Source organism: Aythya marila (genome assembly GCF_965140915.1).
Source record: "Aythya marila genome assembly, chromosome: 1".
In the NCBI taxonomy this organism is placed as follows: domain Eukaryota; kingdom Metazoa; phylum Chordata; class Aves; order Anseriformes; family Anatidae; genus Aythya; species Aythya marila.
The window spans coordinates 14,460,655-14,478,951 of NC_139042.1; the positions used below are offsets into that span (position 1 = coordinate 14,460,655).

Sequence of the window (18,297 nt, forward strand, 5' to 3'; positions counted from 1 at the left end):
CACAAGGAGAGACAGCTGAGGTAGTGAATGCATTCTTTGTCTCAGTCTTTATGAGTAAGACTGGCCTTCAGGAATTTCAGGTCCCAGAAACCAGGTGGAAAAGACTGGAGCAAGGATCAGGTGACTGGACACTTGAGCAAACTGTATATTCCTAAGTCCATGGGCCCTGATGGGATGCACCCATGAGTGCTGAGGGAGCTGGCAGATGTGTTTACGAGGCCACTTCAATCTCATCTTCAATCATGGTGAAAGGGAGAAGTGCCCAAAGACTGGAGGAAAGCAAATGTCACTCTGATCTTCAAGAAGGTCAAGGAAGACCTGGGGAACTGGATGGTCAGCTTCACCTTGACCCCTGGGAAGGTAGTGGAGCAGCTAATCCTGGAAAACAATTCTAGGCACATGAAAGAGAAGAAAATCATCGTGGATTCACCAAGAGGATGTCATTCCTAACCAACCTGATAAGCTTCTATAAGGAAATGACTAGCCTGGTAGTTGAGGATAGAGCAGTGGATGTAGTTTACTCAGACTTCATTAGGGCCTTTTACACTGTCTACCATAAGACTGTCATAGATGAGCTGGATGGGCAGACAATGAAGTGGATAGAAAACTGGAGAAATGGTGGAGGCCAGAGGGTGACACAAAATCTGGTTGAAGGCCAGTTACTAGCAGTGTCAAATAACCAAGGGTCAATACTGTGTCCGGTCCTGTTTAGCATCTTCTCTAATCATCCAGATAATGGAGCAAAGTGTACCCACAGCAAGTTTGCAGATGACACAAAACTTGCGGGAGAAGTGGATACACCAGAGGCCCATGCTGCCATCCATAGGGATCTCAACAGGCTGGAGAAGTGGGCTGACAGGAACCTCATGGAGCTCAACAAGGAGAAGTACAGAGTCCTGCACCTGGGGAAGAACAACCCCAGACACCAGGACATACTGGGGTGCACCTAGGTGGGAACCAGAAGATCAGAAAGGGACCTGGGGGTCCTGGTGGGCACCAAGTTGAACAAGAGTCATCAGCGTGCCTGTGCAGCAAAGAACCCTGACAGCATGCTGGGCTGCATTAGGCAAAAGTGTCACCAGCAGGTCCAGAGAGATGATCCTTCCCCTCAAAGAAGCACTCTTGAGGCCACTCCTGGGGTCCTGTGCTCATCGCTAGGCTCCCCAGTACAAGAGGGACGAGGAGCTACTGGAAAGAGAGATTCTGTGATTCTGAACTGAAGACGGTTTGCAGTCACTGTCCTAATGCTTATAGAAAGTGTGAGACAGTAAAAATGAAGACTATATTTTTTAACTGATTTAATTCCACATGTTGCTACAGAGCTAACCTGCTGAAACTGAAGCAGAAATGAAAAACACTGTGCTCAGTTTCTACAGAATAGGTGCTGAGTTCATGAAACACTGCTGTACAGACAATATTCACATTTTTATTGATATTATTCCATTTTTATTGATAGGAATTCAAACATTTCACACTGCTTAATTTAAAATGTATTTACACTACTCCAATTTTTTGTTCATTATTACATTAACATTCACAAAGTAAATACCAATAAGAATGAAAAAGACAAGACTGTGACCATATATCCAAATATTAAAATTCCAAAGGTTACATGAAATGTTATACATTTTCTTTGAAAACAATTGTCCATTTTCAGTGAACTGTGAAAGAGACAAATCATAACGGAAGAGTAAAAACCCAAATATGAAACACGTTGACTATGAAACTTAAGTATAAAACAGACCTTGCACATCAGGATCTACCTTACTTGTATAAAAATCAGATCTTGAGAGTACAGAGTGCTCAGGGTCCATACAATACTCTCAGGGCCTGATTTTTATACAGATAAGGTATTACAAGGTATACAAGTAAGAAAACTTACATATGCTCTGACATGAGCCAGTGTAATCTTGCTTGATAAGGAATATAGAAAGAAGAGCTGGCTATGGAAAATAAACGTAAGGTGAAAAAAAAAAAAAAGGTATTTTTACAAAATATGATTACTGGAGTGGCAGGTATATGATGCTTTAAAGAAAACTTCCTGCAATTTCTTGGCAATTCAGATATGCAAAGAGCATAGAAGAAACACATTCAAAAGTCAGAATTACTGTCCTTATTATAATTTTTCCACTGACTGAGATTGCATAAGAAGCAGCTAAACAAAAGCTGACAAGCACTAAGCTTCATCTTTTTTTCTGAAAATCCTTTTCTTAGGGCCTTCTCACTCAAGTGGGAACACTACAAATGCTGACATTTCATAATAAAAGTGAGTAACTGTATTATGTAAATATCTAATAATGTTTTAAGACTGAACTGTTTTACTGAAAATGAAAAGTGTTAATGTTGCAGTGATACATTTTCCCACATAACTGCAAGAAGAAAGGCATTTCTATTTTCATAGGTTAATTGAAATATGGATTAAAGGTTCTCCGAATTTTCATTGAAACTGATTTAATTTTGACAGGTTTGTTGTTTACTGTCCATGTATCCCAGTGAATCCCAGTTGCAAGAAATCTACCTGTGTAACGATGAACACCATTAAGATTTGCAAGGCCACACTGGTTGAACCACCATCCAGTGCTCTCACTGAAGTTACTGCAGCTCTTTACGGGCTGTTGTTTAATAGTGCACACTGGCCTACACCCATCATTATCAACATCAAATGTGCTGAAAGGCATTGAATTCTGATTATCTTCTTTTCTGTATCCTCTAAAGGCATCACCTAAGTGCAAAAGATAAAACAGAATGATGATAAAGGAGTTATTTATGGAGAAACACTACAAACTTTTCCTCTAAAATTACCAGAAAAACAGATTTCCTCAAAAGCAGTTCAAGACAGCACTAATGAATCGGTAGTGTGTTGAAGACACAGGAAAGGAAAAATATAAAATACTCAGAAGTATGGAAGAGGTGATGGAACACCTTTACCTTCCTGTTGCTCTTAGTGATACACACTAGCTCTGAAGGTAAAGGCTTCTGTCCTCAAAGACAGTAAAAAACAAAAAAAAAAAAGATAAAAGAAATGAGAAGAGTTGTTAACTGAAGATTTTCCAGGAATGTGCCCAAAGTTCCAGAGTGAGTCATGAGATGAAACTGAATTGTTTAAACTCAGACGTCAGTGATTACTGGTTCTATTATCTTACTAAAAAATAATGTTTCTTACAGGCAGAATAAGGCACCAACAGTTTCAGAGAATAACTAATACTTTGATAATAAGTGAATATTCTTGCATTTTAGTAAACATGAGTCAAAACAAAATTAGAGAAATCTTTAAATGCATTAAATAAGGAAGTTCTTACCAGCATTTCCCGAATAATGCCCCAAATGGATTTTAAAAGAACATGCTTCATCCTCTATCCAAAATCCATCATACGCTGCATAGGCATGCTTGTCATTTTCCGATTCCAAATCCACATAAAGACTGAAACTAGTTGCTTTTTGGTTTACTATATGAAAAATCTTCCTCAATCCAAGCCAAAATTCCCCTAAAACAGGAATATAATGTATAGTCAATAAATTTCTAGAAACAAAAAGTGTAGTGTCTTCTAGTTTTCCTATTTTTGTTCCTGAACCAAGTGTAATAAAAATTGTCTGATGGGCATATGTCCATTTGAAAGACTAATGAGTGGTCTCCGTACTTCACTGGGAAAATCCATGAAAGAATTCATATGCCTGCATCATTGCTTTCCTCAGCAACAATTTTAGAACACTGTACACATGATGACTTTCAAATGTTCATCTCCAGCCTGCTTCAGAAGAGCACAAGAACTAGAAGTGCTAAAGGTCCTCTTGACTAAATAGAAGTCAGTAGTGCTCCTACAGGCAATACCGAGAAACAAATGATAGAATTGTATGAAATGCAACAAAGCTCAAACCCTGTTCTCGAGATTTGCTGCCCCTGTAAATCACGCTTTTTTCCATGAAAGGTTGCTCCATGTGACTTGAACTTATTTCTATAGTTGAAAATGTATGTGTTTCATTGCAATCCCAGACAAAATCCCGAAAAAGCAGCTGTTTTTAGGCTAGCTGGATGAGAGGTGGCACTAAACAAAATAATACCACAATTGTGTTGGTATTAGCTACTGAAATATATCCATTCTCTTTCTAACCATTCCTAATGGTGTAATATTACTGGGTTTTCTTTCCTTCAGTGAAATATTTTGCAAGCATTATTAAAACCACATAAGGCCTTTTTAAATCTGAAAAAAAAAAAAATGGGGAAAATGCAACTTATACGTATTTCAGGATGAAAATATTGCAACATATTAAACACTTCTTGTGAGCAGAATACAATGGTTAAAGATTCCTGTAGGGTGATGTCATTATTGAGAAGATTAGAGAATAGATTTGATGGAGAGGGAAAATAAAACAAACAAACAAACAAACTCTAACTAGAAGTATAACTAGAATACTTCTTAAGAAACAAGAACTTTATTCTCCATACTCCTAAAAACCATACAAGTCAGTGTAAATGTAGCTTACATAAAGACAGCAAAAACACTGGATCCAAAGTACTTAAGAGTATCTAAAATTAATACCAGATAGGTCACCAAATCCATCCAGATATTCAGACCATGTTCTCTGAAATGTAATGATTCCATCGGTTCTTTTCTGAACTACAGTCCATCCACCTCCTTGAAAATCCATGTCACACAAAACCTAACATAAACATAGATACTATTAAGTATTCTTGAAGCAGCTATAAAGAAGTAAATAACATTTAAATGCAATAAAGGTGGACTATTCTGATTCTTGCTAAACAATGTACCTTCCAATTATTTTAACGAAAAATCTTGAACAAAATTAAGTAATTAACCTGGAGTATTTTCCTTTATGTTCTTGTTAGTCTGCTGCATTTGGAGACTTCCTCAACCAGTGCAAACTGTTGCATGCAAGTGTCTGTTCACGTCAGATGTAAAAAATGCACTGTCATAATTGTTAATGTATATTAATAAAACCATGAAGTGGAAGCAACATGCAACAGCATGTATTGCTTATGCAAAAACTTACAGATAGAAGCACTAATACTGAATATACCTTTATTTCAACAAAGAAAAATAGACAATACTTCTTTTGTGTTCTCCCCTACCATTATACCTTCCTCCCAAGAAAGGCTGTCTTTGTGATCCCTGGGAGATTCAGAGCCCTTAAAAGGTGAGGGAATGGAAAAAGTGATAGTGATAAGCCAGTATATAATCATTTATGCTGGAACAGTGGAAGACTCTACATCAAAAGGGGCCCCAATCCAGGAAAGTCTCAATATGAACATTTAACAGCCTGTAACTGAGCAGTCCCACTGAATACACCAAATTGACTCTCAAATTCTTTGCTTTATGAGACATCACTAAAATTTGTGCCCAATGGTTTGTGATTTTTGTGCCCAATCAAATGGCAATGGTCTACCTGTTCTCTGCTCTACTATGGAGTATCACATTACGTGGCACATTTTCTCCTCAGCCCATTTAACTTTAGACATGTAATTGAGTTCCCTAAATTGGGCACCTAATTGTGCTTGTCTCCCCTCTAATTCCCCATCTAGAGAGAAGTGGCATTCATACTGTGGCTCTGGGAAACCAAGATCTAAATCACCCTCTGCAGGTGGCAGATACCTCCTACAGTCTACAGAAAGGGTCCTTAGACTCTTGGCTGCACTCTATGGGTTTCACTAAAGTGCCCAAAGTTAAGTGCAATGCATCACAGTCACTTTGGATATTTTTCATGTATATCCTCAGTGCCAGTGCTTCACCAGGCCTAACAGGAATTAAACATTCTTGACATCCTAATATAGAGAGGTACATATTGCACATTTAGACAGTGCAACCACCTAAGGAGCAGTCTGAGTTTTGTATGTTGCACCCCCATGGTTTGTACCACTCAGACACTTGGCATGAAACCAAAGACTCTTCCCTTGGCAGGAGCACATCAACATCATACTCAGACCTTCTGTGACTTAACATCTATGAAAGACAGGCAGGCAACAAAGCTGCAATTTGATCTAATTAATGCAGCTTGTGCAGTCTTGGATTCTCAAGCAAGTCAATGCCATTGGATGCTTTGAGCAATTCTTATAACCCAAATATTGAATGAATCATAGTAAAGGTCATGTGCGTGGAAGTACAGCTGGAAAATGATTGGCTTTACTCCCTGGAGAATCATGTGTTTATTTCAGTCACCCAGGGGAGGTGGAACTGGAATAAAAAGAAATATGTATGATTCCAAAATGAGTGTTTAGATACAGATACCTAAAATGTATTAAAAATAATCCTACTAACTCATCTATTGTCTTGAGAAGAGGATTGCATGCTTGGCTACTCCTCTCACTATCAATCAGAAACAGAAGAGGAGCCCAGTTAGTCACAACATCAAGCTCTGATCCAATATAAATCAGTGGGAATGGTGATAATTCTCAGAAGGAACTGATTTGGGTCTACATGAAAGATCATCAGCCGATTATTTAGATATGGCACCTAAACATACTGCAGCTAAGCAAGAATATGAAATAGGTACACAAAAAATTGTCATTGCAGTATTTCTTAATTCCTTATATGCTGGAAATCATGTGACAGCTTTCTTTCTTAAAGCCTTGTAATCATTAATCCACTTTACAGCTTGTTTTATGTCCCATATCATGCAAGGTATCCAGGACATGACTGTGACAGGTACAATTTCAACTAAATGACCAAGAAGTTGCTTCTACTGAATATTTTCCCTTTTCACCTTTAGTGTGCATAAGAAGTATGTTACAAACAACTGTAGTTTCACTGACCCACCCTGGAAGTGTCATCAATTAAAATTTACTCACAAGGAAAGGAATCAGAAAGTGAGAATGATTCAATTTTCCAGAAGAGAAACTGATTTTAATTGCCTCGTGTTTGGATGCTCAGACAAAAAGCCATTTGAGACTAATTTTCTGAGATGACAAGAACCTGCCGCTCACACCAAAACTGCATATTATTACTCCCTGAATTCAGTTTTAAATTAGTTCAAGTTAAATACCTAAAACATATGCTCACTTTTGAAAACATGCCATTTCAAACATGAAGTCATGAGATCATGAGAAATTTTTAAAATAATTTTCTTCATTTATCTATATATGCAAATTATTCTAGAGAAATTTTGTTTTGATTTCAGATACATTTAAGGGGCAGCTAATTTTCCATTGCTAAAAAGGTCCTAATTTAAACAAATTGTTTCATACTGTCTTTCTTTTCTGTTTTTATTATTATTATTATTATTATTTTCTTAATGATTTCTTATATGATTTTCTACCTGTTTGTATTTTTCTTATTTTGGTAGTCTTCAAATCTTTCAAAATGCATGTGTATCAACCTCTTAAAAGCATTACAATTTATTGTTTATATTTTAATTTCTTGATTGTTTTTGTTCATCCAGAATTTCTCTTGTACTCTTTGTATGCTTCAACACATGTTAAAAATACCTGAAACAGTTTTCCTTAAAATAACATTCTGTAGGGAACACACCACATCCTTTAGATATTTTTCTCTGAGAATTTTTGGCACTATCTTTTAATTTCTGTGTAACATCTACCAGACAAGAAATGAGACACTCATTTCATGAGTGCAGAGATTTCTTATTATTTATTGTTACCTTGTGGTTTTAATCAAATTATTATTTTTCCTTTTGTTTCTTGTTCTCCTTAGGGAACCTTTCCACATATATAACTGATTCTTGGTTCCTTAGACACTGGCAGTAACTTCAAATGTGGAAAAATGTTAAATATACTTTTGAAGTGAAAGGAGCTTTACCATTTCACATGTATTTGCCAAAAGCTATGACTAGACCAAGAAATCACTTTTCTCACATAGACAGAAAAGTCATACCATCTCTCAGTAAAAGTAATTTGGGTGACGTATGAATATTTCCTCAACACGATACCCCTCAATCCAGAAGAAAGCAGATGCATTTTGTGCTATGGTTCAGCAGAGGTGAGGCAGAGAGTATTTTCTGCATACTTATAAGTGTGATTATTCTGCAAACACTTCTATGTGTCTTTGCCTTTATTTTACCTGGAATGAACTTGCTGATGAGCTACAGATATTCGCCTTGAGCTCGCTGCATTGTATAGAGCAAGCAACAGGCTTTTCTATCAGGGGTCTACAGAACCAAATCCATTATGTCTTTTGAGATCCCAAGATACTTCTGAAGCTTTTTCATAACAACTCTGAGCTCTTTTTCATAGCATTTTGTAGGTTTCCAGCTGGCTAGAGATAAAGGGATTCATCCTTCCTTTGTTATATATAAAGGAGGACTTTAAAGTTTGATATTAAATTTTGCTATTTATTAGCTGGCTAAAACTCCACATATTTTTTTCTCCAAAAAGTAATGACCCCAGAATGTACTGCAAAATTGAAAGTTTGTAAGTGCCATATCTGCCTTCCCACTATGCATAAGGAATTCCTAAGTAGAACAACCCAAAACAGAAATAAACTGACAAAAAAAAAAAAAAGTTTTCCTTATGGTTTCATGGATCTGGTCATAGGAAACATGACTTCATGCTGCACTTCATTCTTTTTTTCTTCATTTTAAGTATGTATGTCCTACAATGACTGGATATGAAGACTATAAGTTTAGACGCTTTCTGCCTTAAGACTGAGTAATAATGATGCTCAGACAAAAGCTAAGCACCTATTTCTCTAGCAATGTACATCAACACCTACATTAAGATGCCCGGGAAATATCACACTTCAAGGTATAGATACCAACATTGCCTCTCAAGAGAAGGCAACACTATACAGTTGTCCAGCAAAGCAAGAAGTCCAATTTCAGGTCCAAATGGATCAGACTTTTGGCTCTTCACTTTCTACCTCTAACATAGAAGAGAACAGCATTTTTCAATATCCAAAAGGGAGGCTTGAAATTTTCTTCAATTTTTCTCTTCTGTATATTTTTCACCGTATTTGAAAACTGATGATGGGATATTATGAGAGATTAAATTTCTTTGTAGAAACTGAGAAAAATTTCCAAATTATAGTAAAGGCAGGCACATTTGGATGTTTTAATAAACTTCTTATTCATATGTTGGGATACTGTCAAGGAAGACACTTTAAATCTATTAAATATATTCTAAGTGCATATTCTTAAGTAAATTGTGACTATCGTGAGAGATAAATTCATTACCTCAAAAGGATAGTTTGATCCTTCTGGATGAATAATGTACAGACCAGTTGGAGTTTTTGAAACAGAACCGATGGTATCTTTAATATCAGTGCAATCCAACCCTAGAGAACAAAGTATTTGATGAAGCTTGTTAGCACAACATGTTAAAAAAATACAGCTTAAGCACAGAAATATTAATTTTGTTGGGAATTTATGAATGACATAATCGCTCAAATATTGTCATGAAAACTTAAAATTATGTTTTGTCATGAATTTACCTTATAAATGAAAATTCTTTGAATTCCATTAAGCTTGGAAAGAAGAATAAATTGCATTCTATTGAGAAAGTTCTATCTCATCTCAACTGATATGATACAGAAAGTAAAGATTTTATATCCGGGTCTTATTTTACAGATTGTATTTGGGCAACACTTGTACAGAGTAAAAACACGAATTATCCAGGGAAGAATGTCTTCTTCCTGGAAATATTTGTATCTATATTTATAAAAGCTTTCACATCATAATGTTTATATAAAATGTCCTTTGCTTCTAAGTGTTAAGCCAGGTCTGTGTTAGACTCAAGGAAGCAGTTCCTAAGGCTAGGAGGAGTGCTTAGAGGTAACGTTTCCTGTAGTTGGGCTAGACACTATAAAGATGAACAGTGTAGAAATGACTTCCATTTCATTTGAAAAATGGGTATTGCAAATGCTGAGCACAATTATTTCATTACAAAAGAAAGTACTGTTTAGCAACATAAGACATGAACTCATGAACTGATGATCATGCTTGTTATTTTGCATAAAAATCAACAAGATGCTAAAAAGAATGCCCACAATTATCAGCTTGCGAATTATTTAAACCTGTTCTTACATAGATTCTTACGTAGTTCACAAATTTTCCAGATTTTATGTGTGCATAGTAACACAGAATAAATACTGTACATGTTATAATTGTTTGGTTTTGCTTTAACTTGTTCTCTGTTAAAATACTCTCACAGATAAAAAAGGAGGAGGTCAAGACTAAATGTGAAAAATACTTGCCATGAGATTGAACTGCTTTGTAAGGAAGTGGATCCAAATGCTTTCTCAAAACTTCTGCATTCAAAATAAGAACTCTGTTCATGAGTTCATTCACCTGCAAGTTTAAATAAAATATTTTTAAATATGGTGCAGTGAGAAACTTTATATTCATAGGAAGCTCTTTTTCAAAGAATCACAGAATTGTCTAGGTTGGAAGAGACCTCAAGATCATCGAGTCCAACCTCTGGCCTAACACTAACAAGTCCTCCACTAAACCATATCCCTAAGCTCTACATCAAAACGTCTTTTAAAGACCGCCAGGGATGGTGACCCCACCAGTTCCCCGGGTAGCCCATTCCAATGCCTAACAACCCTCTCAGTAAAGAAGTTCTTTCTAACATCCAACCTAAAACACCCCTGGCGCAACTTTAGCCCATTCCCCCTCGTCCTGTCACCAGGCACGTGGGAGAACAGACCAACCCCCACCTTGTTACAGCCTCCTTTAATGTACTTATAAAGATAAGGTCGACCTTATAAAGATAAGGTCGCCCCTGAGCCTCCTCTTCTCCAGGCTGAACAAGCCCAGCTCCCTCAGCCGCTCCTCGTAGGACTTGTTCTCCAGGCCCCTCACCAGCTTCGTCGCCCTTCTCTGCACCCGCTCAAGCACCTCGATGTCCTTCTTGTAGCGAGGGGCCCAAAACTGAACACAGTACTCGAGGTGAGGCCTCACCAGAGCTGAGTACAGGGGGACGATCACCTCCCTAGCCCTGCTGGTCACACTGTTTCTTATGCAAGCCAGGATGTCTTTGGCCTTCTTGGCCACCTGAGCACACTGCTGGCTCATATTCAGCCGACTATCCACCATCACTCCCAGGTCCTTCTCTGCCTGGCAGCTTTCCAACCATTCCTCTCCCAGCCTGTAGCTCTGCTTGGGGTTATTGCGCCCCAGGTGCAGGACCCGGCACTTGGCCTTGTTGAACTTCATGCAGTTGACCTCAGCCCATCGGTGCAGCCTATCCAGATCCTCCTGCAGAGCCTTCCTACCCTCGAGCAGATCGACACATGCACCTAACTTGGTGTCATCTTCAAACTAACAGAGGGTGCACTCAATCCCCTCTTCCAGAAAATGAGGGGATCCCCTCATCCAGAAAATGAGGAGATTACCTCTAATAAGTATAATCTGAAGTTCATTTTTGTGATATGTTAGTGATTTGTAACTTCATTATATGAATTGTTCCAACTTCTCACTTATTGCATCCAAAATCATTTTTAGGCACAACTCTGGTTAATTCAAGAAAAGTCCTTCAGTTAGATTAGGCCTTTTTACCTGTATTGAGTGCACAGTGTTTGTAAATTACTACCAGAGTTAATGATGATATAATGTCATGCGCACAAATATACTGAGACTGAATAAAGCAAGCAATATGCAGGAATGGGCTGTCACCCTACTGCCATGTGTGCCCCTAGGTTATGTAACAGGTAATTATATATAATCAATATATAATCAATATAAGGAGTGCTAATCACTCCTTATAGAAATGGAACTCACACCTTACCCAAAGTACAAGTGATGGTGATAGAGATTCTAATTCTACTGTTCTAATGATAAAATAAATAAAAAATATATTTTTCCTCCATAAGACAATAAGTGTAGTGCTAAATAATAATAAAAATCCTTATGATAAAAATACCTGATTAGAAAGGTAATCCAAGGAAGACTGTTGATCATCCATCATGTTTCTCACCAACTTTTTTGTGCTTCTTGCATATTCAACAAGAGAGTTCTGTAAATTTCCTTTGAAAGAAATATGTTCACCTACTTCATTAGCACAAATTAGAAATATTCTTGACCAAATAATGGCATGCTTATTTATGATATCTAAGTGAATATTGAAGGTGTTTAACCTTAGGGTACCAAAAAGTGAAATTAAAGTAGTACAGAGACCAAAGATTAAATACAAATATGCTAATACCTCAGCCTCACTTGTTGCAGTGCAGACATCTTAAGAAAAGATGACTCTTCATAAGGTTTAAAGAATTTCATATTTTCCTACTCAGATAACCAGTTAGTGGATACAACAGAAATATAAATGTACCTGATAAAGGATAAACATGGTTTCCTGCCATTCTACAATTTCATTCATTCACTATGCTATTTACTCATGCTCCTGCTTTTTGCCCTGATGCTAAAAATAAAATACAATAAAATAATAATAATGATAATGATAATGATAATGATAATGATAATGATAATGATAATGATAATGATAATGATAATAATAATAATAATAATAATAATAATAATAATAATAATAATAATAATACAACTTGCCAGATAGTTAATAGTACATATTAAAAATCATATGAAAAAGACAATAATTTTGACTAATTTTTCTGAGGATGGATAGATAGCATCCGTTGATATGTAGTTTTGTCTAGGTATCTCAGACGTCAAGCTGAGGTACAATTTCTTCTCACTTAATTTCAGACACCTAACGCTGGTATTTAAATGAGGGACAGACACCCTAGTCTTCCTCTTTAAGGGAGAGCTACAGACATTCAGAGGACAACACAGACTTACATGGAGCAAATTGTTGCCTGGATGTGCTTGTCCCCATCAATGATTATAAAAAGAAACTACTACAATAAACTTTGTCATCCCAGCTGCACACAACACCCCAAATCTTTTGAACAATATTCACCTTGGGTAGATGGGTCAAAGTCTGTCACATGTGCTCAAGAAAAATAAAAAATAAATTGGCGCAGCAAAGCATAGCATAGCAGAGGATTGTGTAGCATGGCATTGCATAGCTTGTTGTTGAGCGTATTCTTTATGAATACATACTGCACATGTACTGTTTTTCCCCTCGTAAAATTTTAGCTTGAACATCACATGGTACAAGGCATTGTTCTTTTTGATTTGAAATATCTGCGGATTTATTTTTCTCTTCTGCCTTGAGTGGTTCGTCCACAGCTCCAACATTCCTTGTGCCCTGTTGTACCAAACAATGAAGGGGGAAACAAATTGATCATAAATGTATGTTAAATAGCTCAGTCTGCCAAAATGAAGCAGATTACTCCATGGATCTTCCTTTAAAACCTTTTTTTTTTTTTTTTTTTTTTAATGCTTTATCAAGCACTACTTGACAGAGCTGAGACCTAGGCCTATGAAGTATCTTCTGCTTAGCCATACCTCTCAAGAGTATCAGAGGCAAAGAATAACCTCTATCAATTTTAAAAATACCACCAACATTTCTGCTGTGGTATCTCTACCTGTGAGTACTGTGAACTGGAGGCTACAGCTCACAAGTGCTTTCACTTAAGACGACTACATCCACCACTCCCAACAGACATCTCAAATGCTAACAAAGTTAATTTCACTCAACAGGAGAGGGCTTTGGGACTTACCACGTACTACCAAAACACTTTTACTCTACAAAGTCCCTAAATCCATGACTTAGACTCTGATCATGGAAATACTTCCACAGATTATTAATTGCACACGAGTAGTCCCAAACAGATTTGCAGACAAACCCAACATTTAAAATATTTTAAGTGCTCTTTCAGAGGAGAGAATAAAGGGACTGTATTTACAGGGATAAAATATCTGAAATGGTAACAATAAAAGCATTGGTAAAAGTAGTTTCAAACTGCTGCACCTATAAATGTTATTTTAAAACAGTACTTTCATATATAACATTTTTTCCTCCACGGCACCAGGTAATATGATATAAGTGAATGTCTCTGATTCATCACTTAAAGAAAAGCTAAAAGTAATCCCTGAAATATGTGTCATTGTATAAAGGCTAAGAAACATATTTTCCTTTGTCTTTGTTTCTTAATTCCATAATCTCAGAAGGCACTGTGGCATGCTCCTATGCTGCACTTTCAGATGTAAATAGGACCCATAGAAATGCAAGGATTTTAATGAAAAAGAAAATTTATTTAGACTTGACTGTATCTTCAGCATACTTGTTCTCCTTTCCTGCTTCAGGTTTCTCCTTCTGGTTTTGGCACTACACTGACACGTTTTTTTTCCTATTTTTGTGTCCTCAAAGTGAAAATAAATAAATTAATTATCAATACACATTAATAAATAAGTAAAGAAATTAAATTATTAACAAATATATTATAAGAAAAAAAAAGTTTCTGAATTATTTTAATTGCTTTTTGTGATTAGAGATAAATAAATGCTAGAGATCTAAAATAATATGTTTCTTTAATATAGAAATAAACACAGAATAAAGGAAGAAAAATTCTATAACAGTTATAAATAGATCAACTGAAACTTACAAATAGGTTGCTTGAAACCAAGTTTTGTTCCAGGGCTTTACCACAGCTACTCACCAACTGTTCAGTTAAATACTGTTCAGAAAATATTTTAATCAATAATTGTTTTTAAAATGCCAACATGAAAGAGGCAATTAAATCTAACCTCAGAAATTCAAGTGAAAACTGTGACGCTGCCAAGACCAAGAGGTACTCTGCCTTTACAGTGATATAGGTGGGATAAAAATATGGCCTAACCTAAAAGACATTATGACAACTTTTTTTCTCCTAATATACTGAATTTCTACAGCTTCTTTTCTCTATCTGAAAATACCTGATTCTTTTGTATTTTCATACTTATCCTGAATAGAGCAGTCTATATTTTAAAAAGCATCAGCCACTTTTCTGAGAAACTATTCAGTTATATTCATTATCTTATCTCAGCATAGTAATTGAAAATCTTACCTTAGATGAACAAGGTTTGACATTACTTATGACAGTCTCTCCCCAGCTGACCAAAAAAATACTAAGAGATATCAATGAAGTTACCCTAAAGCAGTTCATCTTTTACTTGAAGAAATGCAAATGTTTTGACGGGTTTCAAGTTTCTGTGGAAAGGATTGTACACTATGAAGTCCTGAGCTAACTATTCGGGAATGTGTAGAGCACAAAGAGCAGCCAACACAACACTCCTCTAATGCCTGCATTTAATAAAACATATTTCAGTTGCACAGTAGGTTTTATATACTACACTGTTTGTCTCCTGAGAGCAATTACTGCTTATTACCTGTAGATGACACACCAAACATACATTGTCATTGTGGCAAAACTGTGACAGATTTCTTATATGACAGAAATCTTCTTCAGAATTCTTATGTGACAGATATCTTATATGCTGTTTTTGAGAATTGGTATATTCGGTGCTGAGAATCTGGGGCTAGTAGAAAGGGGAGGGGGAATTAATCATCAATTTTCATCTTTTTACAAAGGTTTTCATTATTAAAATGAAGGTGTTTACATTGGTGTGATAGCAGAGCACTAGAATTGGCTGCGGAGCGAATTTTAGAATATGTCCCAGCAGCAAATTCTACATAGAAAAGTGAAAAATATTACTTTAATACTTTTTGTTATGTTAAAAATTACTGAGAAGATGCTCAGTCTCACTGGTAGACCATCTTTGGCAACAGTGGTATTGAGAGTGGGACAATAATTCAAATACAGCAATTTTTACCCCTGAAAAATGTCAAAGAGAATGTCCTGAAAAAAAAGAAAATTAAATTTAGTCCACAGAAACTTAATTAAAACTATGCAGCAGGCGCTTACAGTTTTCACACACTCAAATACACAATTTTTGTATCTTAAAAAATTAGATCTGGTATTTTAACCAGATCTGGTATTTTAACCAGCCAGATCTAAAGGGAAATTGTTTTGAAAGTTCTTGAAGGTCCAAGAGATTTCAGCTACGCATGAACATTAGAGAATTTAAACTGTTTGTGATCTGGCTGAACAAATGAAACTTCAGCTCGTAGCTGGGATATATATTGTCTAAAGGACACTGAGACTGTTCAACATCACCTTATGCTAGTACAGCCAGTGTTCTAAATTTGTCTCAATGCTGTGGTTCATCTCCATCCCTGTCTGAAGTTGGAATACACTGGAAATTACATTGGAAATAGCCTTTACCATAACAAGATCTGAAAGCAGTTGCAAGTTGTGGGTTAATCCACTGTTAAATCCAGATTTTAATCCTTTTTCTAACCCAATGTTTTGTTTCGAAATTAATAACTGAAGGGCACTAAGCACCTGCAACTGGTGTCTTCCTGAGAGGAGCACATTCAACTGCTTGTGAAAGTTCTAACAACTTTGGTTTTCCAGTAACTTACTAAATCAAATTTTTAATTTGTTCTGAAGTACCACAACCCACATTATAGTTTTCCAAGATAAGAGCTACGAGAATTTTACAATTGCTTCAGTGGATGCTGGCTTAAAAAAAAAAAATGCATGTTATGATCCATAGTCAAGCCTTGTATGAAGGTGAAAAGATTTCCATTGCTAACCATAAACGACATTAAGGGGGAATGACTATTCCCCCTATACACAGAAATGGGAAGAGGAGGCAAATTTTGGAAGGGAATAGTTAAAATGGTCAGAACCTTGGCTGAACTCCTCCCATGCAGTCACCTACACAGATAAACTAAAGCTTGGACGAAAGCTAAAGGGCACTAGCAGATTAATCCCCCCAGGAACAAGAAGGAAAGAAAAATGTGTTTCTGCACCAGCATAGCTGTGCTCAGGTTTCAAATAGGATTTGTAATAAATTCAGTCTGTCCTGCACATATTTAAAAGCTGATCTTGTCACTGGAATATCAGTCTCTAGCTCACATTAAAATTTATAAAACTTCTTTGAAATAAGCTGCCAGAGCAGGACCTTCCATTTTGTAACCACTTGAGATCAGGCTGCTCGCTGTCTCAGAATAATCATACAATTCTCTAATACATGGTCCTCAGCTTGTCATCTTTTCATCCAACAGTCTGAAAGATGTGAATTATTAATATAACATAATCCTAAATTTCAGAAAGTATCCAAGATGAAGCTGTGAGTTTTGCTAGTTAAGGTCAAAATTTGCAGTAAGTTTAAAGAAAGATGCTCAAATTCTGTAGTTGTTTCACAGCTCTGATGCAGTCTTCTTTGGGTGACTCTGTTCTCAATACTGATCAAGTCTTCTAAGGCTTCCTAAGTGAAATGCTGAATTTTATCAGGATAACTGGGATATTCAAAGTGTGAGTTGAAAAAGCATGTGAAAAGTACCATCCAGAGGCAGAAAAGTGACAACCAGTTTTCCACCTACAATGCAGAAAAGTTCAGACTGGGCAAGGAGGTGAATGTGGGGCTGTTTTGTCTGAACTAGAGGTGAAACTAGAAGACTTCCATTTTAGGGTGTTTTCAACAGTGATATCTGGGATATTGTAAACATGAAGCATTTTTGGCAATCTGAGCATCATTGGTCTTGACTGTAAAATGGCAAGAGAAACAACTACTTCATAAGCTGCTGCAAATATGTGCAGGGGTGTCTGTGGAGAAAAGTATTTTACAAATGCAGAGTACTATTTTTACCCTCCTGGTCAAAGACATAGAACAGCTGCACACTGAAAAAGAGAAGAATTGGTTTAAGCTCAAATACAACAGCCAAGAAACGTCTCGCCAGGAAATCACCAAGGCATTTAGCCTTCTGCTGACAACTCATCCAAGGCATGGCAGTATCCCAAGACAACACACCCTGCTTTGCCTGAAAAATAAAATGAAGACTTTTCATAAGAATTTTTGTTTTTGTTTTTGTTTTTTTTTTCTTACTTTGCAGATGTATGTACTTTTTAAAATAAAATTTATACATATTTTAATGTATTTGTACATATGTTATTTTGTTGAACTACATTTTTAATAAAATGTATACAAAAATACACATTTTTACTTATCTTATTGTTTTTATTTATTTACATGTCTTTTTATTTATTTTTCATTGCGTTTTTTGCATTCTGTGCTTTGAAAAAGTGTTTATCCTGTTCTTGCCATGTCTTCTCCACCGACAGACTCCACATACATCCCCGGAGAGATCTGCAAGCCCATCAACAGCAGCAGGCTCAGGAATGCGCTTCGTTGGCCCTGCAAAAAAAAAAAAAAAAAGGAGAAACGTGGTTTTTCGAGAGACCGGTTTAAAATAAATAAATTGATAATCAGGTAGCATCCTGCTCTTTGTAGAGAGGCTGGGAAGCCCAGTGGGACCTCAGAGACCCTCAGATACACTCAGGAGGTGGGCAGGCACCCGGGGGAGCCAGGACCAGCTCCCGGACACCTCCATAGCCCAGCCCGGCCCGGCCTGGTTTAGGGCCACCC

At 36.6% G+C, this 18,297-nt stretch overlaps 1 protein-coding gene across 1 annotated transcript; it reads right to left on the minus strand.

Annotated features, from left to right (window-relative positions):
- Nucleotides 1–1,503: 1,503 nt before the first annotated feature.
- On the minus strand, nt 1,504–14,997 carry ANGPTL5 (angiopoietin like 5). The gene is made up of 8 exons (XM_082776273.1): nt 14,871–14,997; nt 12,982–13,129; nt 11,828–11,931; nt 10,158–10,251; nt 9,139–9,239; nt 4,539–4,659; nt 3,300–3,485; nt 1,504–2,722 (listed from the first exon to the last, which is right to left on the minus strand). The coding sequence occupies exons 1-8, from the start codon at nt 14,967–14,969 to the stop codon at nt 2,403–2,405; spliced, it is 1,173 nt and encodes a 390-aa protein (XP_082632399.1). The 5' UTR covers nt 14,970–14,997; the 3' UTR covers nt 1,504–2,402.
- Between the last annotated feature and the right edge of the window lie 3,300 nt (nt 14,998–18,297).

Coding starts and splice junctions, on each gene's coding strand:
- ANGPTL5 (XM_082776273.1), bottom strand. CDS start 14,969: ATGAACTGCTTTAGGGTAACTTCATTGATATCTCTTAGTATTTTTTTG. Junction 4,660..9,138: donor GATCAAACTATCCTTTTGAG/GTAATGAATTTA, acceptor TGTTTATGTTAG/GTTTTGTGTGACATGGATTT. Junction 2,723..3,299: donor GCATTATTCGGGAAATGCTG/GTAAGAACTTCC, acceptor TTTTGCACTTAG/GTGATGCCTTTAGAGGATAC.